The sequence below is a fragment of the Ochlerotatus camptorhynchus genome, unplaced genomic scaffold (assembly GCF_037179485.1).
Source record: "Ochlerotatus camptorhynchus isolate MF236.1 unplaced genomic scaffold, CSIRO-AGI_Acam_v1.1 ptg000274l, whole genome shotgun sequence".
NCBI classification, from domain to species: domain Eukaryota; kingdom Metazoa; phylum Arthropoda; class Insecta; order Diptera; family Culicidae; genus Ochlerotatus; species Ochlerotatus camptorhynchus.
In genome coordinates this window covers 2,887,516-2,911,869 of record NW_027040763.1, presented here as the reverse complement: position 1 = coordinate 2,911,869, position 24,354 = coordinate 2,887,516, and the positions used below count along the sequence as shown (strand labels likewise).

General features: G+C 37.0%; 1 protein-coding gene across 13 annotated transcripts in view; it reads left to right on the top strand.

The window, feature by feature from the left end:
- Positions 1–24,354, top strand: part of tou (toutatis) — a 208,282-nt gene that overhangs the window by 119,325 nt on the left and 64,603 nt on the right. For all 13 annotated transcript variants that reach the window (XM_065227438.1, XM_065227444.1, XM_065227442.1 and 10 more), the window contains 2 exons: positions 6,463–6,681; positions 22,608–22,933. In XM_065227438.1, coding sequence (XP_065083510.1) covers positions 6,463–6,681; positions 22,608–22,933 — 545 coding nt within the window. The remainder of the gene's footprint in view (positions 1–6,462; positions 6,682–22,607; positions 22,934–24,354) is intronic.

Genomic DNA, 24,354 nt, shown 5'->3' with positions numbered 1-24,354 from the left:
GAATTGTAGATGACTACAATTCTCATAACTCATTTGACATTCTCATCAAAATTCTTCAATTTGTCATAAACCTTAAAGTTTATCTTAGTTCAAGATTCGCGCGTTTTGTTTAATCTGAGATCTTATAAATATCGCCTTATTTATTATTTTAAAGTCCTAAAGCTTGAAAAGTTTAGAAAATTCCCTATGCTTGCAAAATCTTAGGTATTTTAATTAGGCTACCAGGTCCCAGGGCTGATCTGGATCTTTACCACATTGGAAAGATGCACACTAGTGTTGCCAGATCAGTGTTGATGCTGACCAAAAATGCATTTGAACCCGCTTATAAAAGCATATTAACAGATTAATCATCACCGTACATTGTTTATTGCTCTGTACTAATCATAAATCATTAATCACAGCATTTGATATTTTAGTAGGAATGCTGGATTTAGTCAAATCAGTATAAACCATCTTTTTTTTTTTTTAATAAATCCTTTATTGAATTGGATTTATTTCTATGGGTATGCACGTTTGGAAAGTATCATCACAAAGATTCTGCACTCGGTCTACAGCTTGTGGGCGGGAAGCGTTGTTTTTTTTTTTTTTTTTTTTTTTAATCTATTTATAAAGTCAATTATTAGAAATACGAAGCGAAAGACAAACCAAGCATTAAGCACAAGACCTTCAAGAAAACTAACAACATGAATTCTGGAAATGGCAATGTTTCATTCAAAACGTCAAGTATTTCAAGAATATCGGGTGAGACCAATCTAATTATATTTAATCTTATTTTTGTGCAGTAGAATATTCAATTGAATCGCTCCGGATAATTATGATGCTGTATAATCTTTTAAGAATTTCTCCTAAATTTTGGTATACAAGGGTTAAAAAATTATGTTTTTTTTTTTTTATATATATATATACATTCGGTTCTTATTCGATATATTTGATGAAGCTTTTATTTGTTGTGGTATGGAGCGGATTGGACCAGAATGGCCATCTTGAGTCGACCAAGCCGTTCGTAATCCTACTTCAAAAGATACGTTTTGTTTTTCAAGTGTTCTCAAAAATTGGTGCTTCATCAAAAAATCTTTGGCATGCTACACACTGCCGAGCTCAAAACTATTCCGATGAATATTTACCGATCCAAAGCCAAATCCACAAACAGGGTGCCGACTACCTGGAAAATCAGAGAATATCAGGGTATTCATTTTTGGACCTGGAAAATCAGGGAAATATTTCTTAAAATTCTTAATCACAGAAACTTATTAATACGTATGACTGATATCGCTAGTTTCAATCTACTTAATTATTCGGTGTAAATTGAGGATGGTTGTTCATTTCAATTGTGAAATATTGTTGCGAACATGTGGTTGCTCAATTCTTCAGATTACTCAAATAAAAGGGTATTTTGATGATTTTGGGCGTTTTATAAATTTAGATGTGCGTGTGTAAGTCACTCAATAGATGTTACACCTAATTGCTTATGACAAAAAATTTACCTTCGAGTAGATTAGTAATAGACTTAAATGCACAATTATGCAATTTCTTTGACATTTTTGTATAATTTGATTCTTAAATATAGGGGTGGCACTCTTGTCCCGTGAGGTTCATTATTAAGAAGATTAATTTTTTTATTTTTTTTTATTCTTTATTTAAGAGATTTTTAGCCTTAGGCTAGTTCATCTCTAAATATTAAGAAGATGATTTTTGACCAATTATAGGGAATATTTACCTATTATTTACTATTGATGTTTCAATCAATCATTATTAGTGATGCCTCAATGCTTGAGCTGGTAGCAGGACACTTTTTAGTGTCTCGGTCACTATTTTGAAACCAGTCACTAAAAAGCTACGTTTTACACCAAAAATCACTAAAGTCACTATTTCCCTAAGTATAGTCACTAAAGTCACTTTTCACAACCAAAATAGAGTAAAATTACACAATATCAACAAAGCGTTTAAATTGAATTCAAGCCACTAAGGAAGTCTACAGTAGTTGTGACAAAATATGCATATCTGTGAACCGCAAAAAATCAAGGAACATCAAAACACCAGGAAAAATAGTGGGAAATGCCTTCAATTTCGATTTTAAAAACATACCTCCCATCCCCGAATATAAATTCTTTGTAGAATTATTAAGAACTTTAAAAAAATCCCAAGGAAATTAAGGAGAATTTTAAAGGAATTAGTAAAACTTGGCTTAAGACTTAAGCGAAGGTGAAAAACCGGCTCCAAAACAAATATAATTGAGATTAAAGCTCCATGTGCATTTTAACGAGAGTTCTAAGAAGAATTCTATGATGATTGGTGAGGATTCTTGGCCAAATTGTAATAAGAATTCAAATTAGTTCTGATTTTTTTGAAGGCTCTGCTGAAATTTCCATGGAAATCCCGTCAATTATTTTTGTTGAGTCTTATTTAAGAGGCAAGTTTAAGATAAGGGAAATGATCCTAAAGAAGTTCTTGAAGTTGAGATCTATTTGCTGGTCATCATGTATAACGTAAGCAAAAGTGAATTAATCATTTTGGACAGAAGTTTCTGTTATGCTCATAGGAATGGGTGAGTTAGCATTAAACATATGTTTATTTTCAAAATAAATGAAGGTGGCACTCTTGCCCCACCTGATCATATCACTTTTATGCTTGAATGAATTCAAAGATACGTAGATAAGCATTTTCTTGATGTCATAGAGTGGCTTTATTGAGTATTCTAGGTCTTCATTGTGAACCTGGTTAGTTCGGAAAATTAGCTTCTCAGTGCTCAAGGGGAAAAAAAAATGTATAATGGGATTAAAGGCAAGTGTTTCATATGTAACATGTAGGAGAACTGGGTGAATTTATGTCCCTGCGTTCAGGAACAGTCAGCAAAGAACTTCTAAGGAGTGATTCAAATATGACATCAACAAGTTTTTCCCTTGTGTCACGCTTTTTCCTATACCTATCACAATGCCCAGAAAAACATAACAATCCCATATGGATTTTTATCATTAATGAGCTATCCATTAGAATCCATTGTAAACTACCTGTATTTTACACTGTGCACTAAAAGTCACATATTTTGTTCAGGAAATATGGTGAAAAATACCAAAACATGGTTGTCCCATCCATGAGAGTCTACGGATAAATAAATTTTCAATAGCGTTTTTCTTGGTTTGATATTTTTCCACATGGGACTGATATGCTTTTATGAGCAGTACATACTGTCACAAATTTGGTCTCCCCTGAAGACTGGACATCATATATGAATCGTCCCTAAGGGTGAGAAAATTACGGATCATGAACTTGATGAAAACGATAAAAAAATTCTTTTACACATCGCTATCAATTATAGTAACATCCCGGTTACTGCCAAAACTAATTACCTCACGCTCAACACGTTTAAAATGTTTGAATTTAGAAATTTGCAATTCATTCCCGTTTTTGACAACACGAATTTCTGTCTTTCTTGCATTCTATAAAATGTATCGATCGCTTTATTCAATTTGAGATTGTACTTGACTACTCTTCATGGGTTAGAGTTAGGCGAACCAGCCTCAGGCTAAAAGCCTCCTAAATAAATAAAGATAAATCAATCATGGGTTAGAGGTCCATGTGGTATTTCATGAAGAAAATGTACAGAAAGCATAATTACATATCTGAGGAAAGTAATAGCTGATGAGCATTAGAGTGATGCAAAATTTGAAATTTTCGCTCCACAATACTTAAACGATTCCAAATCGGATCCTGACTAACCTCTCAAAATTTGAACCCATTTGGTGAAAAACTGAGATGGCACAAACCATTTGTAGTTTGTATGGGAATTACTATGGTAAAACCAAAATTTTTGTTCATGTATAGCTAATAATTCACCATATCGGTCTGCTTCAAAAGCTTTCAACAAATTTTCCCAGCTACAACTTTGCTCAAGACCACTTTTTGATTAAATGCAAGGATCGTAAGTTATCAATGGTTCAATGCGCTTATGATCATGCTCAATCAACTGCTCAGCAGGCAACATTGGTGTTTCTGGGACGTTGAATAGGACACAAAAATCATGGCTACTATGTCACACTGCAAAATACAGTGTTGCCTACAGATCAGCTGCTTGATCATGTCATAAGTTTACCAATCTCTTAAATAATGAATAACTTTTTCCTGTCTCGTTTTACATAGAAACGATCTTGAGCAAAGTTGTAGCTGAGAAAATTTTCTATAAGAATGGCTATCTAACTGTTTCGCTGCTCAATATGGAAAAAGACTAGAAGGCAATAAACAAAAAGTTGAGATTTCCCATAGTAATTTACATGTAAACTTCAAATGGCTTGTGCGAAGTCTGTTTCTAACCCAATGAGTTGTAACTTTTGGAGGCTAATCAGGACCCGATTTGAAACCATTTAAGCACTGTGGAGCGAAAAAGTCAAATTTTGCATCAGTCTAATGAGCATACTTGGCATACACAGTTTTACACACCAACTGCTCCTTTGTTAATAACTTTACACAGAGTTGACGAAACAGAGTTCTTTTTGAAGCAGTAGATAGAATAGAGTTTAAGTTTGTTATAGATGGATAAAACAAAGTAGATTTTTTTTTGGAAATTACTGAAAAATCAGAGAATATCAGGGAATTTGGTTTACTTCATTGAGTCGACACCCTGACAAATTATATTAATGAAGATTGATATTTATTTAGAGTAAGGTGGAGCAAAAGTTCGTTTAGATGTTTTTGAAACTCTTGCAAAACAGAAATGATCGTTTTGAGACTTGATTGGAACGTCTTTTAGAGCCTGGCTTGCCCCCAAAAACCACAAATATTGGTGAAGTTATCGAAGAGTTACAGGTGAAAGTTTGTTTCGAAATGATAAATTATAACTTTGGGGGCGTAGAACAAAAAAAATAGTGAAGGGACCTAATTGCGTTTCGTTTGAAGATGTTTTTGGGAGTATCAAACTATCAGGAAGCTGGAATTGTCTATAGTGGGACAAAAGTTCGAGTCGTGTATCAAACCGAGGTTATCATTCACAATTATCTAAAAAGCATTTATTTACTCTAAGCAATCATAAATGGAGCGGAATGTAACAAAAGCCTTGGAAAAATTCAAGATTTCTAGTGGCAACACTTCTTAAAAACTTCCAACTTTACCCTTTTACCCCATTGTTGTTTCGAAAAAATCGTCCTAGCTACGAATGAACTGAAAATTCATCTAAGCTTTGTAAGAGAAAGCTGTAAACTGAATTGGCTTGGAGTTTTCGTTATTTTTTTTTAAAACTAAGATCGAACTTGTGCCCACTTACTTTATTGCATAGTCAAGATTCCGATAAAAAATATGAAATGCTCTGTTAACACGTGTTGACCACAGTTGATGTTTTTCTCCGCATAGTAACACACTATATTCAACTACTCAAATGTTTTATAATTATATTACATAATTGTAAAATAGTCTCACGCATCTCGTTTGTGTTAAATGATCTACGACCTAAGGTCACCCGAGTATCACTTGAATTGAACGCGCTCATTTCAAGTCACCATTTATCGCCGAATGCAAAGCGTTCCTCTAATTACCGCCTTCTGTTGCCACACACTCACACCATTCACACTTACACCATTCACACCTGCAACCTTGATCCGTACCTGCAGTTTTCCAGTTCATGATTTCACCATTTGGTGATCTGTGTGTGACAACAACGGCCATAACTCATTAGGCACACGGTTGCATCACTAGATTGCTCACTGTCATCTATTGTTGTTGTTGTTGCAGCATCGAACGCGTTAATTCCACTCGTTTTACGAACGAGAATAACGACCGCATTGGCATTGGGTTGGGGTGTGCCATCATTTGTGGGTAGGTACCCGAGCAAAGTCCAGCATTAAAATTACAGCAAATTGAAATCAAGTTTTGATATCAACATCAAACTGAAATCATAATTTGATTTCAGTTTCGCAATTCACAAATTTGATACCAAATTTTGTTTTCATTTTGCTGTACATTTGCTCTTCAAAAATATGTTGTTGCGGGGTTGTTTTCATTGCCTTAGCATAACATCAAATTGAATACTTGTTTTTTTTATCAACAGGAAAAAAATGGATATCAAATTTGGTTTTCAGTTTGCTCTCACTGATAGTAGAAATAGTTTTCAATGTGATGTCGCAGGAAGATTTATTTGCTCTCAATTTTGATATTTTACCGTTAAAACGACCAAAAACGACAGCAACCTGAGTAATCATTATCAGCGAAATCACAACATCAAATTTAGATTTCAATTTGATCTCAGACTTTGCTCGGGTATTGACTTAGTTTGCCCAGCTATGGGGCAGTAGCGCTTGTTGTAGATTCCAAATCGACCTCTCTATATGCAAGTAGCGTTCGTGAAACTGAACAATTCAAAATTGCCACTCATGGATGATTCATTAGTTCGCGGCTCATATCTTGATTTGATTTGATTTGATTTGATTTTTTCCACATGTCACTTTAATCCGTTTATCCTTTTTTTTTCATTTGCAGCATACTGGGGTCGTGATCCCTCGGCGATGGCCGCAGCAGCAGCATCAAATCCTCTGTTCGGTTCCCAGTTCGCCATGCCCGGCGGCCTCGGAGGTCTGATGCCGAATTCGGCGGGTGCATCCGGTGCTGGTTCGGATCGGTACCAGATGTCCCACTCGCACCCGAACACGATGGCCGTGGCCGCTTCTCAGGCAGCCTCCCTGGCCGGTTTGCATTCCAGTGAGTATTTTTTTTTGTAATCAACCATACTAGTATCAAGAGAGTAAATCTCGACTGAATCATTCACTCAAGTGACCACAAGATCACTTTCGATAATGCTCGTGGGAATTGTGTAATTTCCCATTCCACCATCAAAGGGCAAACAATTGGTTCAAAACACGGAAACGTTTATCAAATTCCCACAGGCGCGTGGTGCTGGACAGCTTTATTCGAGTGGGTGGTGAATCATCCCCTTCTCCCCATCGTCGCCAGTATAATGCTTATCAAAAGCTGTTTGCGTCATGATAATGTATTGTTACGGGGGGAGTTGCCACTGATTTTGTTTGTCCGTATATATTCTCTCTTGCATTAAAGGGCGATGTTGCTTTATTTCGATCCAACCAATGCGATGGCATGTTCGAAATCGTTTTGCTGCAATTTGACTTTTCTGTGTGCGAGTTAAGCTAAACAGCACGTCAGCTTTAATACGCTTCGTGCCTGGTGAGTGAACAGCATGCATGCAGTCAACTCCACCTACACTTAATCCCCCCATACCCGTTTGTTCGTTTTGTATGGTGAATGATTGTGGCCAAGTTGGTCAAATTGTTTGGGAAAGTGCAACAGTTGAAGGTGATTCGGTTAACTGTTGCTCTATCCCATATCAAGTGGAATAATTTATTGTTGGCCGTTTAAATTTTGAATCAGGTCGACGTGGCGTATGATTTAATGCGATTCTGAAATGATTGCTTTCAAGATTCCTTAGTTGATTGATCTTCGTCATAGGGAGACATCATTCCCTTACTAATAGCCATTTTCATTTGAAGTTTAAATTTTGCATAGTTCAATCATTCACGAGTCATAAATTGCATATGCATGTCGCAGAATAAGTAGCGTGTGAACGTTTGGGGCTTTCACGTGCATTGCCTTTGTTACTCGTCACAATTTCAGCGTGCTTGTTTTGTATAGTTAAATCGGCTGGTCTCGCTCGGAGACATTAAAGTGAAAGTGAAACTTCACTGCCCGCAGCCGAGCAATATACCTACCTACATGCACATTAAATTACCATGATTATGGAAACCTTCCTCGGATCTCGGTGGTGCGAGAGGTTAAACGAATTATTTACTTGCGAAAACAATTGAACGCGTTTCGCTTCGACGGTTTCGCGTTCAACGATACATTTTACGAGCGTAAGAAATGGAATTGCTTTTGACGTTCGAACGTAGCTCAGTTTCACCTGCTAGGGCAGAGAATGGGGCTAAGAAAGTGCGGTAATCGATTTTAATCCATTTTCCTTCCGATTTGAAGGGGTGCAATTTTTATTTCGCACCTTGAGAAATTCGCTTTACATAGTTGATGGATGACTTTCCACTATTGTGGTGCTACTGCGTTGTTGGTTGGGATCGACTGTATGAGTTAATGGGTTTTGATTGGTAGCTAGGCCGACGACGACTACTGATTGTGGTGATGTCAGTAATCAAATCAGGCGTAGAAATAGGTTGAAGTGTTCATAAAAATAAAATGCACTCGGGTGGTAATTATTGAACTAGGTAACGAGTGAATCGTGACTAGATAAAATGAGATTAGCAGTGGGGCGTTGGACCGTAGATTTTGTTTTTCCTTGATTTTGTTTTCCGTGCTGAGCACCAATGCTACCGACGCCAGGGAGGCAGCTCCCACACCTGGCCCCTACCTATCGACCTATCAACTCATGAACCGGGGACCAACGGCTTTACTTCCCTTCCAAACCGAAGGAAGGCGTGATCAGAGATAATGAGAGAGAGAGAAGAATTAGTAATTTCCATTTAATTCCACTACCTTATTTGCTTATTTGCCTTGACAGATACGCGTGTTTCGTCTACAATGTGCAGACTTCTTCAGTGTCTTGTACTAATACTCGACTAGTTGTGACCTTCTGAAAGCAAAACTGACCAATTTTATATGTCATATACAATCTTTACCACCTCTTCTTGCATCTTAAAAATAAAAATTATCATTAAAGTATCCCATTGTTTCATAATAACGTAAAATAGCATTTTAGCTGTAATGAGCAATTGCAAGCCTGATTTTAACTCAAGTGTGAAAAGCGTGGATTCGAACGATTCACGCCAAGTCCGTATTCAGTTAATTATTATGAATGCAAAATCAGTAATCCAATTAATCTGATTGAAAGCAGGATTAGTTTTCTGTTTGATTCAACAGTGTAAAATTTGGTTCTGATATTACCTTTGTTACTAGCGTAACATAGGTATTAGAATCGATTTTCACACGTCTTGCCGTCTGCGCCCGATAGCCATCCACACAAGCTATCTCACCTGTATAAAACATTCCCAATCGATAGAACTTGGCTCGATCTGACGACATCGTAGAATCAAATTCAATATGAAAAATCGACCCAGCAAGATGACATTTGCAGCGTCTGTGGACGCGTTTCATCTAGGCAAGCTTTTTTCAAGATGGCTCATCCGATCAATTTGGTTGATATCTCGTTTGAAAGGCCCCATTGCGCCATTGATCGCTATTGAATTTTTTCTCGATCTGACCTCGATCTGAACTAGCAATGATTATTGTTAAATTCACGAATTGACTATCGGAAAGCTATGAAAAACAGCGCAGGGCCATTTTACCCCAGGGGTGCGTTTTGAACCATCCTACCCTACGTGTTCCAATAGATCTTTTCGATGCTTAATCGTCTTTCTCTATCTATCACACATGTATGAATCGACGGTGTATTTTCCCACTAATCTGTTTCCCTCTTGCTCGCACTCGTTGGACTTAAATGGTACAGCAGTGTGCGCCGATTAGACGTCGAGAAGCTCTATAAGACCAGTCAGATGTTGTCCCTTCAAATTTGTGCACGGCCGATGAGATCAACCCAAATAAAAGCCTCTATAGTCTGCTGGAAAATGAGTTAAATTTACGAAAATTTTACACCGTTTTGTAGTAGTACCAATAGAAATAGAAAAACCAATCGTTGGTGTTATCACATTCTGGAATTTTTTCCTTGAAAAAGCGCGAAAAAACTGGAAAAACATGAAGTAAATTTCTCTGAATTCCTGCACTTTTTGCGATTTATGAGTAAAGTAAAATCAAATTTGGATTGATCTCGTTGGCCGTGTGCAGCGAGTTTTTCCACCTGTCTGCACATGTTATTTCTCAACAATCCAATTTTCAGTAAGATCTACTCATTTCCATTAGAAGTAGGGCTTAACAATATAGAGCAAACTAGATTGTAACTGACAAGATAACAAATTAACATTCGGATTCAGGTGTTCATTCGCAATCTTGTCAGTCCCAACTTTGTTTACTCAATTTTGGTGGATATCCTACTCAAATTTGGGTTGTTTAGAAGTAGCGTGCATCCTGCTCTGTTTTTACCCTTAGACCTTTTTGACATTTAATTGTCTTTCTCTATCTAGCAACATGGAGCACGGACGGTTTGTTTTCCCACTAATTTGTTTCCCTCTTACTCGCGCTCATTCGATTTAAAAGGTGCAATAGTGTGCGCCGATTAAACATCAAAAAACACATGTCAATATATTCACAAGGAGGCGCTCATCCTCATTTTTAAAAATCGCTATTGGAACTGCTACATCGTGAAACAAACCTGGAAACTCTGACCGACCAGTCCCGTTAGCGTAGCTGTTGAGGGTGCCGCAGGCAATGGTGCCACATTTTTTCGAATTTTATTCTGTATTCTCACGGAACATTTGAAAAGGGCCTATCCTTACCAACGGCACATAAACGAATTTCTCGCTAAGCTCACAAGACAGTTCGACATAAGATGATGTTAGCTTTATAGTCGCTATATTCATAGCCTGGCGGAGAGAATCTCGGGAACCAATTGAGCTGTCAAATAGCTGTTTGACCAATTGAGCTGTCAAATCACGACCAACAACAGAAAAGAGCACATCAGCTATGGCGAACAAAACATTCGGAACCCGTTTTCTCGTGACTTAAGGCACGCCTACGCAAACTAACACCATCTTTGGAGAAAATTTCCCCTATCCGATGATGCGTTCGATTGGCGAGAAAAGCATAATCAACGTTTTGTTTATAAAACTTGATAGTACGTTTTCAATTTTTGGTCTACAATACATTGAATTGGTTCCGCTTTTTGATAGATCGTAATTCTATCCGCCAGACTATAAACATAGCGACTATAGTTAGCTTGCGCCTGAAACAACACACTGAATGGGAAATTCATTTGCAGTCGGGTTATTCGCGAAAGAGAAAATCGATGAAGAGAATCGGGCTGATTGATTATTTAACTTAATTGGTTCGTCAAATATTATTGCAATATAATAAGTTTGTTCTAAAGTATGTAGAGCACAATAAAACAAATTAAGTATAAAGTCATAAAACTCTGATTTATAATTTGAACTCCAATTCAAACTAGCAATTGCTGTTTTGTATGCAGCAATTGAGCAGTGCAGAAACTGAGACCAATAAAAAAAATCCATTAAGGCCTCTTATATCCATGGATAATATCAAAAACAAGATTATACTGGGTAACAATGGTTCTATTCACCTGCCCGGTCGATCAATATGGGTTTTTGCTCTGTTAACCGTTAAGTCAACCAAAATAAGATTAACTGGAATATTTAAAATAAACTACATCATAACAATAAATTTTGATTTCAATTTGATCTCCAGATTTGCTCGGGTAAGCTTCCCGTTAGTTAGTATATCTCTTGATCATGATCAAACAGAGAGTTACTGTCTACAGCAAGGTTGTTTGGGTCAAAACTGAACTTCCTCCATATTAACAGTTTGGCTGGCACTGAATCGGGAAAACCAGGTCTGGTGAAGAATTAACCGGGAAATATCCGGGAATTTTATTGGAACCTTACCATATTTTGTTGTACCAACATTAAACGAATTCCAGGGTGACCAGCGAACCGGAAAAATCCGGGAATTAGAAGTCACCGAAAAAAAACGGGAGGAATCCCTGAATTTCAATGCTAAATCGGGAAAAAAATATATAGGGGAAATGGCTCTAATGTTGGCCTATGGATCTAAGATTGGGCCCATCGCTAAAAATCTGCTATTTATCAATTATATCTAGATGAACGCGTCATTGGGACGGTACTAATGGATATTTTTGGTTGCAATTGAAAATTTAGTCGATTGCTGAATTTATGTATGGGTCCAAATTAGGGATACTTAGACCGACATTACATACATTTCCCCTACTTTGTCCTGCATTAAAAACAAAATATAGGATTCAGGACCTTGGAAAAAATGCTATACCATTGGACTGAGCTAGATTTTCAGGATACAGTCATTTTGAAGAACTATTTTGAGAATTTTAGATTTTCTTCCAGAGCAATTTTGAACAGATTCTTGAATGAATTATGGAGATAACCTCAAGTATTAATTGAACAAGGCCTCGTCGGAAGATTTGCATGTAGATGTAGTGTCCCTCGATTTGTCCAAGGCATATGATATGACATGGAAGCTTCCTATCTTGACTTCCCTCAAGAGCTGGGACTTCCAAGGATGTATGTTTAACTACGTAGAAAACTGTCTACAGAACCGTAGGTTCCGAGTTTTAAACGCTGGTGCAACCTCTTCCTCGAGGTTGCTGGAGAATGGTCTGTCCTCTCGGTTACACTGTTTCTCATTGCGATAAACTCAGTGTTTGAACGCATTCCTAAGGAAGTATACATTATTGTATACGCCGATGATATTACCCTCATCGTGTTAGGTAAATACGGTAGGGTGGTTAGGCATAAAATGCAGGATGCAGTGCAGTCTGTCGTTGACTGGGCAGATGGTGTTGGGTTTGTGATTTCCCCCGAGTAGTCCAAACTGCTGTACGTCTGCTTTGGTCATCATCACAGCCGAGTCTGCCATTTGTTAGTATGGGTTAGCATGCGGTCAAGGCCGTGCGCGAGATGAAACTGCTTGGTGTGACTATTGATAGCAAACTCCGATTTGTTAAGCACGCCAAGTTGGTGAAGGATAACGTCAACAACAAGTTGAATATCCTTCGGACCCTAAATGGTCGCTTCTCTGAAGCCTCTCGTAGTACATTGACCAAGGTTACTAGGGCTCTGGTTGTCCCTAGCATCCGTTACGGAGCGAAATTGTGGAGCAGGGGTGGTGTCTCCCTGCTCAAGATTCTGGAACCTCAGTACAATGAGGCGTATAGAATTTGTAGTGGAGCGCTGAGGTCTTCACCGATAGCTTCTCTGTTGGTGGAGAATGGAAAGGTTCCTTTGGTGCATGTTGTCGACGAAGACCTGGCCACCAAGGCGCTGAGATTGTTAGAAAGGGATCCCATCCTCAATGACAGGCCCACGGTTGTAAGGGCGAGAAGATGGTGGAGCGACTTGACGGGAGTAGATTTTCCCACGTTAGCCCAGCGAGCTAGGCTGTGGCAACGGGCATGGGATGCTACTGCCCGTGGCAACGGGCATGGGATGCTACTGCCCCGAAAGTTGATTGGAGGGTTAAAGCTATGTGCGGGGCGGGAGCCAGCTCTGATGTAGCGAAAGCTGCATTTAGAGTGGTCGCTGCCTCATACGAGGGAAGGCCCATGCTATTGACGGACGGTTCATTAATCGAAGAGGAAGTTGGTTATGGGGTGTTTGGGGAGACACGGTGGTATCTTCTCAGCTGAGGCATATGCTCTCCTGCAAGCTTGTAGGCTAGCAAATGGGTCTCAGACCGTTGTATTCTCTGACTCTGCGAGTTGTCTTTCTGCCCTTGAGCATGGGCAGGTTGGACACCCGTGGCTGTTGGAGGTGCAGCGGTACGCTAAAATATCCTTTGTATGGGTACCTGGACACGCAGGTATACCAGGGAATGAGGCTGCTGATAACCAGGGTCGTCTTGCTCAGCTAGACGCTACTCCGGTGCCCTATAGTGACGCTACCCGCTGGGTGAAGCAGACCTCGCGATACGCATGGCATGTGTTTTGGCATAACAACCGTGATGCATTCCTGCGTAGAATCAAGAATACTACACAAGAGTGGAAAGATGCACCTAATTCTCGAGATCAGAAAGTTCTGACTCGGCTGAGGATTGGTCAAACACGGCTCACTCATGGACCTCGTTTTAGCGGCAGTGTGGCCTACTGCCTGGAATGCGGTGCGATTTTAGATGTAAATCATCTTTAAGGTCCTAAAGGTCCTAAAGACCATGGTGTGTGAGGGAGGACGACCCAATGGGGGACGATGATGAAAAAGCTTCTGTTTGAACACCGTCTCGAATGAACTAAATTCTCCTCTACCAGGGGAACAGTTTAAAGAGACGTTAATAAACTTAGCCTTAGCCTCAAGTATTAACAGGGCTAACAGTGCTCCGGGAATTCGAGGAAACCAGAAGAAAGCCTGTAATTCTAAATCACCGGGAAAATACCGTGGATTTCGATGATAAATCGGGAAAAATCGTCCTCTCTCCTGAAAAAAATAATTGTGATCCTTGAAATGTTTTCAAGGCCTTGCATTTTTATGAATTTGTTACTCTGAAAAATTAGGAGCACCATAAGTTAATTCTAGGAATAACACTAAGTTATCATCATTTGCGACAAAAAATCTCCAAGGCAATTGTGAAAAGAATTTTAAAGTGATTGTGAGAAGAGTTCCAGGTTCAAATTAAAAAGAGTTCTGGGTAGAATTTTTAGGCGGTTGCGAGGAAGATTCAGGGTCCAGTTTTAAGAAGAATTGAGGGTTCATAGGAAATTCCAAGAAAAACTTTGAGGCTGACGATGATTCATAAATAATTTAGGACCACATTCCTATCAAATGTTGTGGATATTTCATGTGGATCCTACACACGTCGAAATGATTACCGACTTCGTTAATTTTTACTGAACTTACAATAGCTGAACTGTTCGATAAAAATCAGCATTTTAATTCATTAGTTTTAAAGCTTCAAAACAAGGAACAGTTCGCAATGGCAAGACTCGATTATTAAATTTAAAGCAAGGCTGACAGTGTTTTGAAATTAAAATTTAGTGAAACAGCCTTTGAAATGAGGGTCAATGTTTTACCGAACGTTCAGCTGTTGAAAGTTCGGTAAAAAATTACCAAAGCCGATAATAATTTCTTAGTGAATGTTCAGAATTTTACGGGAACTTCGAGAAGAGTGCTAAATGTATTCTGAGGAGAATTTCTAGGGCATTGTTAAAAGAATTCCATGTGAATTTTTAGAAAAGTTCTGATGAGAACTCTGACGACTCTGAGCTGAATTTCAAGACATATCGAAAGTGAACTGCACGAGAATTCTACGGAGAATTCAAATCAATGTTTCTATAAAATCAAGAAAATAAACTTCATCGACTTCTTTGGAGAATCATCAAAATCTCGATAAGTGTCTCCAAAATCTCTGAATTCCTAGATTTTTTGGGATCGCTCTTCAGAGAATTTTTGGATCATTACAAAGGAAGCTACAAGGGAATATCAGAGAGCGACGCATATTTATTTAATAGAATTCTGAAAAGAGCAAAGAGGAATGATTCTCAGGAAATTATTGAGAACATTACAAAGAAATTCAGTCAAGAGTTCTTTATGAATTATAAAGGTACTTAGTTAAAACAAAAAAGTTTTTTGAAGATTTTGGATGCAGCAAAAATTGAATCTAGTAAAATTGCTGCTAGATGATCGATAGAATCAGAAAAGTAGGATCTAGAAAAACACATTTAAAAAACATCTTTATGGTTTTATGTATTTTAGAGAACACTGCCTAGGGAGTTTTCGATTGAACTTTAAAAGTCAAACAATTTGTGCTTTATACCTCAGTACGCTGTTTTTCCTTTTAATTCTACTACTATTGTATCACTTATACTTTCACTAATTCGCTGTTCAATATCACTATCATTTAAACAAAAAACAAAAAATAGTGAAAGTAATTAGTAAATTCGTGAAATTGAAAGTGATACAATAGTAGTAGAATCAAAAGGAAAAACAATGTAATAAGGTATATATTTTTTTTTTATATCTTTATTAAGGAGACTTTCAGTCCTGGGCTGGTTCGTCTCCGAAACAATATAAGGTATATATTTTTTTCTAATAAAACGCTCATCAATCAATTAAGATTAAATTTGTGCTTATTAAAGTTTGAATTAGCAATTTTTTAGCAGAAAAAGCATCTAAATTGATTGATGAGCGTTTTAGTAGAACAATTGTATACCTTTTACAATGTTTTTCCTTTTAATTCTACTACTATTGTATCATTTTCACTAATTCACTTTCACTAATTCATAGACTAGACACTGAAGAAGTTTGCAAGTAGTAAACGAAATACGTGTCTGTTATAGTTTAAAGTGATAGTGAAAGTAAAATAGTGAAAGGTAATTAGTGAAAACGAATTAGTGAAAGTGAACGTGATACAATAGTAGTAGAATTAAAAGGAGAAACTACGTAAAAGGTATAAAAGAGCATATTTTTGCCTGAATAAGCTCTTACTCTGCATCCTATGTTTGTTGAACTCCATGTCAATTGTGTGAGTTAAGAGTATTTGTTTAAGTAACTCTGCGAAAAAGATTTTAAGATCCATGAAAAAAAAGATTTGCGAAAAAGATTTTAAGATCCATGAAAAATACCAAGGAAATCCGAGGATAGTTTCAATGACATCTCGAAAAGAATTTCTAGATAGTTTTAAGGAGTAGAATTTAGAGGAGAATTCCAAGATAGCTCTAAGCAAAATTTTAAGAAAATTCTGAAGTGAAGTGCATGGGAATTATAGGGAGAATTCAAGCGAATTAAATGAAAATTTGGTGAAATGAAAGTTTCACCCAATTTTCATTTAATTCGCTTGAATTCTCCTTAAATCCTTAAATGAATTCTTAAAAAAAAAGTTTAAAATGAGTTTCGGATCTAAGGACGAATTTCATTATTTTTTGGATTGTTCTACACAGCATTTCTGAACTGTATCAAATACATTTTCATGGTACTGCCAGATGGAATCTCAAATTTATTTTAGAAGAATTCTGAAAAGAACTCCATGAAGGGAAATTATTTCAACGGAAATGACGGAGAACAATCAAATTAAATCCTGCAAAGTTTTGAGCGAATTTGCATAGACAAATATTGAATATTTTGAACGCAGAACTAAATTCAAGATCCAAGAAAATATCCGCTGTCTTAATAATAACTAATTTAACCTAGTTTTAGCTCTTCGGCTCAATCGCATTTTATTTTATGCTTAAATCAAATTTATATCGCCCGACCGGAAACATTTCCAAATTTCCATGAAAAAATCCGGAAATTTCTAATCGGGATTTGCTGCTCACCATGGAATTCTGTTAATAAACATTCTAAGTCAAGTAAGTAAACTATCTAGTCCATGGAGCCTTATGGAGCTTAGTCGGTAAAGGCACGGTATTACCATATTCCTTCGGTCGAGGAAATCTTTCGGGTTGGGAATTTTTTTTTATTGACTTTCCTGGGTATAGAGTATCATTGTGCTTGCCACATAATATATAAATGCATGCATTGGTTGGCATAGAAAGCTCTCAAGTAATGACTGTGGTAGTGCATCTAGAACACTTAGCTGAGAGTTGGCAAAACGCTTGCAAAAGAAGCGTAAACAACTTAGAAGAAGAAGAAGTCAGATAAGTTCAATATTTCTCTAAAAATCTTAAATATTTCTTCAAACCAGGAATGTTTTACTTTTCCACAGTACATACATAGGTCCATAGGTGACCCCAAAAACTTAGTATGAGATCTAGAAAAAATAATCGGTATCCCAGAGTCTGGTATTTTGTTTATTTTTTTTTATAATTTTACAACCTTGAAAATTTTTAATGTCACAAATTTGAGAAATTTCTCTAGTTCTGGGATATTGGGAATAGTGCTGCAAAATATCAAAATCAATACCTACAAAATGCTGAATTGCACTAGCCATAGAGTATCAGTTCACACAATTAAAATATCAATATCATTCGCCTCATTCGTGACCAATGATATTCAAACTTCTGCCGCTTATTTTTCTTATATATGCCAGTTAATCCAGTACCGATCTTTAGAAAACTTATCAGTAATAGTAAAACAATGGAACGGTTCAACAAAAAAAAAAAATGATTTATTGAGATGAAAGTAAGATTTTCACCTTTTCGGTAGTGATATTCATATGGATAGTAGTGGCGTCCCGTAGCCTAACTTGTTACCTGTGCACCAACTTTAAGAACCAGATTTAATGCCATATTCATCAGAACCAGATTTAATGCCATATTCGAATCGATTGAAAAAGACACTTAATCTTCTAGTTTACTCGATATCTATCCATTGCAAGTACCTAATTTTTTGATAATTGTTTATGTTTTGAGAGTTGGTGCACAGGTAGATTGAGGGTAAGGAAACGCCACTGATGGATAGTGATGTCAAATTCGTACCGCCTGATATAATGCTTACTACGAATATCAGTGTCGGAAGTGCAATTCAGTGCTAGACCAATATCTTACGTCAATTGAAATTGTTGACCGCACGCAGTACTGATTGGATGTACGTCTATAGAGGATTTTTCTCACAAGCCTTACTGTAACACTTTTTTTAAATTTCCAGCTCCATAATCTCAAACAGTTATCCAAGGTCAGGATCTTGAAATTTGTTCTTAATCGAAGTCTTAGTGTCTTAAGAATTTGTGTTAATCCTGGATCTTGAATTTTTGTGCACGGAATCTTGAATTTTTGTCAATGCTTGAATTTACTAAATTGTTTCCTAGGAACTCATCTCTGAATATCTTTGCAAATTTGTCAATGATTTGCTTATGAACATTCCAAAAAGAATGACTTTCTTTCAGGATTTCCCTAAATAATCTAGGAATTTCTTCAAAAAAGCTCCTTAAATACACTTATTAGTTATCTTCACATTCTTAATAGTTCTCGCGAGAATTTGTTTAATTTATCTCTATAGTTTTCTTCAGAATTCGCTTGGAATATTCCTCGGAAATCACTTGGTATGCCATTTATAATTTAGAAATGCATTCTCCTAAAATTTTCATTGATTTCACCTCTGAATTTTTCTCACTTGCCCTTAAGAAGATCTATTGGAATTATCTTAAAACTGCTCTTAGCATTCTCTAGGAAATTTCTTCTGATTCACTACTCATAGTTTCTTCGGGAATATGCTGTAAATTTCTTGCCAAACTTTTCAGGAAACTCATCGAAATTATCTCTAAAATCTTGGGAATTCTCTTGAAATTATCTTCAAACTACCATTAAATTGAGATAATATTTTTTTGAGCGGTTTAAAATTCTAGATTTCCATGGAGTTATTATCCATATTTCCTTGTAGCGAAGAGATAATCATTTGACATAGTTTCAGGATTGTAGTCATGTAGTCAAGTTTGTCGTAGGGATAATTCACTTTGAAGGCAAGCGGCTTCGAATTCCCGTATAATGTTCTCAGAAATTCCTTTCGAATTGCTTTAGAGTTCCCTATAATTATATTCATAATCCCAGTCCTGTTTACAATTTGCTTTAGCAACCCATTGAGTCTCTGTTTCTCAGTAAATTATAGAGCTTTGAAAATATATAAGTATCGCTTGCTCTACAACGTATAAAATGGATCATTACAAACTTGCAAACTTCTTAAGTATGTAGTCATAGACTTTAAGTCACTATTCACTTGTGAAAATCAGTGGCGTTTCCTTAACCTCAATCTACCTGAGCACCAACTTTCAAAACATAAACAATTATCTAAATATTGCTTGCGATGGATAGATGTCGAGTAAACTAGATGATTAAGTGTACCGATTCGAGTATGAATATGGGATTTGAAAGTTGGTGCACAGGTAAAAATTGAGGTTACGGGACGCCACTGGTGACAAAAAAGAGAAAGTAAATAGTGAATTCGTGAAAGTAAAAGTGATACAATAGTAGTAGAATTAAAAGAAGAAACTACGTAAAAGGTATAAAAGAGCATATTTTTGCCTGAATAAGCTGTTACTCTGCATCCTATGTTTGTTGAACTCCAAGTCAATTGTGTGAGTTTAGAGTATTTTTTTAAGTAACTTATTATCTCTGAGATAAATGTTTTCTTTTTTATGTGACCCATTTATTCAGCCTTAAAAATGGTTCCTGTAGTTTTGTTGCTGAAGATTCTTTCATATATGAATTAAAAAATTTGCGCGTGGTAACGATTTAAAAAATATCATTAAACATTTTTGTTTTTAGCTAAATATTAAAAAAAAAACGGAATTTGTACCACCATAAGACTGTTTTTGACTCCATTTTGCTTTATTCTGTTTCTTGAACGTCTTTCTACCATTTGCAAGTAAATGTAATTTTAAAATGATTGCGAAAATGTTTCATTGATACATAAAGTACAACATCAAATATTGTCGCAAATTCCAAGAACTGTACCTTTTCATTTGATAAAAAAATAAGTGACTTTCACATGTTTTGGTACTACCTACTTCCTCAATGGACAGACGTGTTATTTTGTCAATTTGACATGGAAAAATATTAATCTAATATCAAATCGATGGAAGCTATGGATTTACTTTCGTCACATTTCATGGAATTAGCCAAATCCATATTTCGCGGAATTGGTGGCTTTTGCGAAATCGCGAATTCCGATTGTCCCTACTCATGACCTTAACACCGACTTAATCCGCATCACACAACATTCAATTTCCTTATCCGAATCAGTCTTGTTGTAGGGTTGCTTCTTATCAGTCGTTACTTCACCAGAAAGAAGTATTTTTAGCTCAGACCGGATTTCATTCACGTTTTTGACCTGCCTGATCCGCGTGTACCACAATCGTGTGAGCTGATAAGCGCTTTCCGTTGTAGTAAACAGAAGACAACAAAAAAACTCCAACCACTCACTGATAAGTCAGTGACCTTAACCTCAACCCAGGTCGGTGCATCCGTCTCCAATTGTTGGATTATGACAGATTAGGTGTGAATAATTTAATGCAGCGTCAAATTCATCACTTCCAAGTTTACTGAATAGTCAAATTAACACCCACTGCTTTAAATAGCTTCGGCACTACTTTTACCCCCCAAAGAATTTGTGGAATGTATCATCTCCCAATCATCGGATTAATGCAGTGTGCAGCTGCTGTGTGCCGGTGGGGATTTCCGCTTGAATTCCCAGACGTTCGAAGAATTACGCACAAAATGGGGTCAACGAGTTCAAGTTTGCATTCTGTTCCGTCATCACTCGTCAGATGCATCATCAAATGGAAGGAAGGGATGGGGTGGGATCATTTCTGTTTTCCCCCAGTCTTGGACCCAATTGCGATTCAGCAGATTCAGAATGGTTATGTCGATGATGATAATGGTCATGCATATAAGGCAAATCAAGTTCAAGGTCGTCTGAAAATTCCCTACCATCTCGTGTAGCACTTTAAATATCGACTACGGCCAGCCATATAGCCGGTTTGATGATCAAATAACGTTGGCATGTACATGTTGTACATATGTATGTATATGTATATCGAGCACACGAACACATTATATCTCGAGTAGTCGCGAGTTTTAACGCGTGCTACAGTTGCACACAGAGCGGAGGGACGGTTTTATTATGTACAATACATAGGCCTGTCGAGTCGATTTGTAGTACAGCCCGTTGTATATAGTAACAACAAAACCATCAACTTCGTCAAAAGCCGGTTTCATTCATTGTGAAACGTGTTTTTGATGTGTTTTGTATATTTTAGTGTGTACGTTTGTTTACACTTTTTGTAAAGCTTTGGTTGAAGTGTACGTACAGTCTCGTCGAGGATTTTGTTTTATGTACTTCCATGAACGATCGTAGACGGTTTTTTATGTATTGACAGAATTTTAGTACATTTTTACAAGCTTCCCATTCTCCCAAAACCGGTTTATGTATGAACGGCTTTTATGTTCCTTTGCTTTTTATTTATGCTTCTTTGCATGTACATACAAACAGCTTTGTATGTATTGCTATGCCGTATCTTCCAGCTGAAGGTTTTAAATGTTCACCTAGAAACGATGAATATCGCCCTTGTTCTGGCTGCTGTCTCGATAACTCACGCAGGAACTCAGGAAGTTTTCATTCATTAGATTTTCGACATTAAACTTACACAACTACACGGAAACAAGCGGTCGGTACATCGAACCGGTTCACTCACTACACAGCTGCGCGCCTGTGCTTCCCATTAGGGGTTTATTTTTACAACTTTTTCACACAACCTAACAAAACTAAATGCAAAAATGCATCATCGTCATAACACCAACACAGACGTTTTGAAAAAAATTGCGTACAGATCCTCTTCGGCGGCACGCATGTTTTTCCCCTCCGTCATTCTCTCTCATTCCGGCGCTTCATGGATAGCACCCACACATAATAATAATATTATTTGTTTACCCTTCTCTCACGAACACATCCGAGTTGGATGGATCGGTGAGTTCCGAGAGAGTGAGTGCTGCACTCTCGCACTGATCTTGTGATTCGCTCTCGTTCTCACGGCAAAGCATTATTACGCCCTCTCCCTCTCGTCAGTGATGTGTCTGCTTTGTGTGGATGCGTCCGTAGGAATCAAAATAATATCATTTGCAGTGTGGTAGTGATACACTTTTCCCGACTTCACAAAAACATTGTCGGCATCGGTAGCCGATGAAAATATCCGCTTTGTGGGAATGAATGCGAATGTGTTACAAAAAGTAAACAATGATTTGTGGGTTTTGTTATGAATGCTTGTTTGAATACAAACAAATTGGTAGCATGATGAAGATAATGTTTATTATTTGAGTTATTCATAGTAACGAATTCGCATTTGATAATTGAAACTCAATTATTTTACTAGGAATTGATACTGTTTATCGCTAATTTGTTATGGTGAAAGAGGGTGGAATTCGATGTAATTTCGTTGAATTTTACTACCATTTCTGCTTATCCCCGACAGATACAATATGTAGACGATTTCTGTCTTACTTCCTTCCAGCTTCGACTCGACAATCGAATTTTATTTGAAACAAACGACTATGTACTAACTTCCGATTATCCATTATTCTGTCCCTCTTTTAGGTTGGTGGTCCATGGCCCAGCTTGCGGCACAGGATTACTTTGCCCGGTTGCAGGCATCCGGTATGTCCCAGTTACAGTTTCCGCATGGTGCAGCCGATCTGGCCGGGGCATTCCCCGGCGGTCTGGGCAGTCTGGGTGCGATGAGTTCTGGAGGTGCCGGAGGATCCGCTGCTGCGGGCAACAGCGGAGGTGGCGGTGCCAATGGGAAGGGTTCCGGCGGCAGCAAAGGAAAAAAGCGGGACCGAAGTAGCAACAGTAGCAGTAGTAATGCGAGCAGTACCGGTGGTGCCGGTGGAATGGGTGGATCGAATTCGGCGGGTTATAAGGTGAGTGAATTACTTCTATTGGAAATATTAATATTAATGGGCTAGCATCCAGTCATGTTGAAAATTAAGGGCACACATCTTATCGCCAGTTAATTTATAGCATTGAATTGATCTTAAAAACTACATATAGTGAGTGTAATTATATCAAAATAAATATATTATCAGATTGTTTCTTCGAAAAATAGCGTATATTTTTTCCTTAAATAATCGCTATTTTTATAGAGGTTATCTCTCAAGAGCGCTAATTCATTGACATATATTTTTCGTCAATTTTAACTTGTTTTATTTAACTAAGATATTTTAATTTCATCCGTGGCGTCGCTGTAATCTCAATATCTACCTGTGCACCAACTATCAAAACGAAAACAAATTAAAAGATGCTTGAAATTACACAAATCCGCGCAGATAATTGAATTTTAAATAAAACAAATAGTATTAACTCGCGGCTAATAATATTTTATTATTGATTGCTACTCAACCGAGGAGACCGGGAGAATCGGGAATTTGATTTTAATCTCAAAATGTTTGTTTAGTTTTTGACCGCATTCTGTTCACTTTTTTCTTCTGTTTTATGAACTTTTTATGTGTATGCTTATACTTTTCAGAGAATCGTCAATCGACTTAATTTTCCATAGTTTCGGATAGACAAAAAGTCCAGAGTCTCAGGCAGTTCAGCATATCATAACTCTTTCTGTCCTAAGGTAGTTTACCAATCAGACTTACATACAATGGGGTCCGACTCATGTTGTGCGAGTCAGACTTTTCAGTTTTCTTAAACCGGGATCTTATTTTTTGTTAGCATGAAATTGTTCAAGACCACAAATAAAAAAAAATACGAAATTTATGTGCTTGGCGTTAAGCATCTCCAACTTTTTTTTTTTTTTTTTTTTTCCTTTATTATAGAGATTTTTAGCCTGAGGCTAGTTCATCTCTTAGCATCTCCAACTATGAATTACCTGGAAAATTTCAAGATACATATTAGATGTAATTATTTACCTAAGATGTATTTCTTCATAGGATATATATGGAATCTTCTCAATAGTTGTCTTAAAATTACCTCAAGGTGGTGTCTTCAGAGTTGCTTTCAGGAATAAACATATAATTCTACCGTAGACATTATTCTATACACACCTCTTTAGGAATCCCGCTTAGGAATTTTTTTAAATTTTCTCTTCAATAATCTTAATATGTATTCTCAATAACTCGCGATAATTGCTTTAAAATGGTCTCCATAATTCTATGTAAAAGCAACCCTTTGGAAATTAATCTTTGAAATATTTATAAAAATTACATCAGAATTCATCTCAGAATTGTCTTGGAAATCTAAACAAAACTAGGTATTTAGGAATTCTCTGATTTTTTTCACGGAATTCCCTTGAAATTAAGCTTTGTATTCTCAAAACATCCTCTCGGGATTCCCT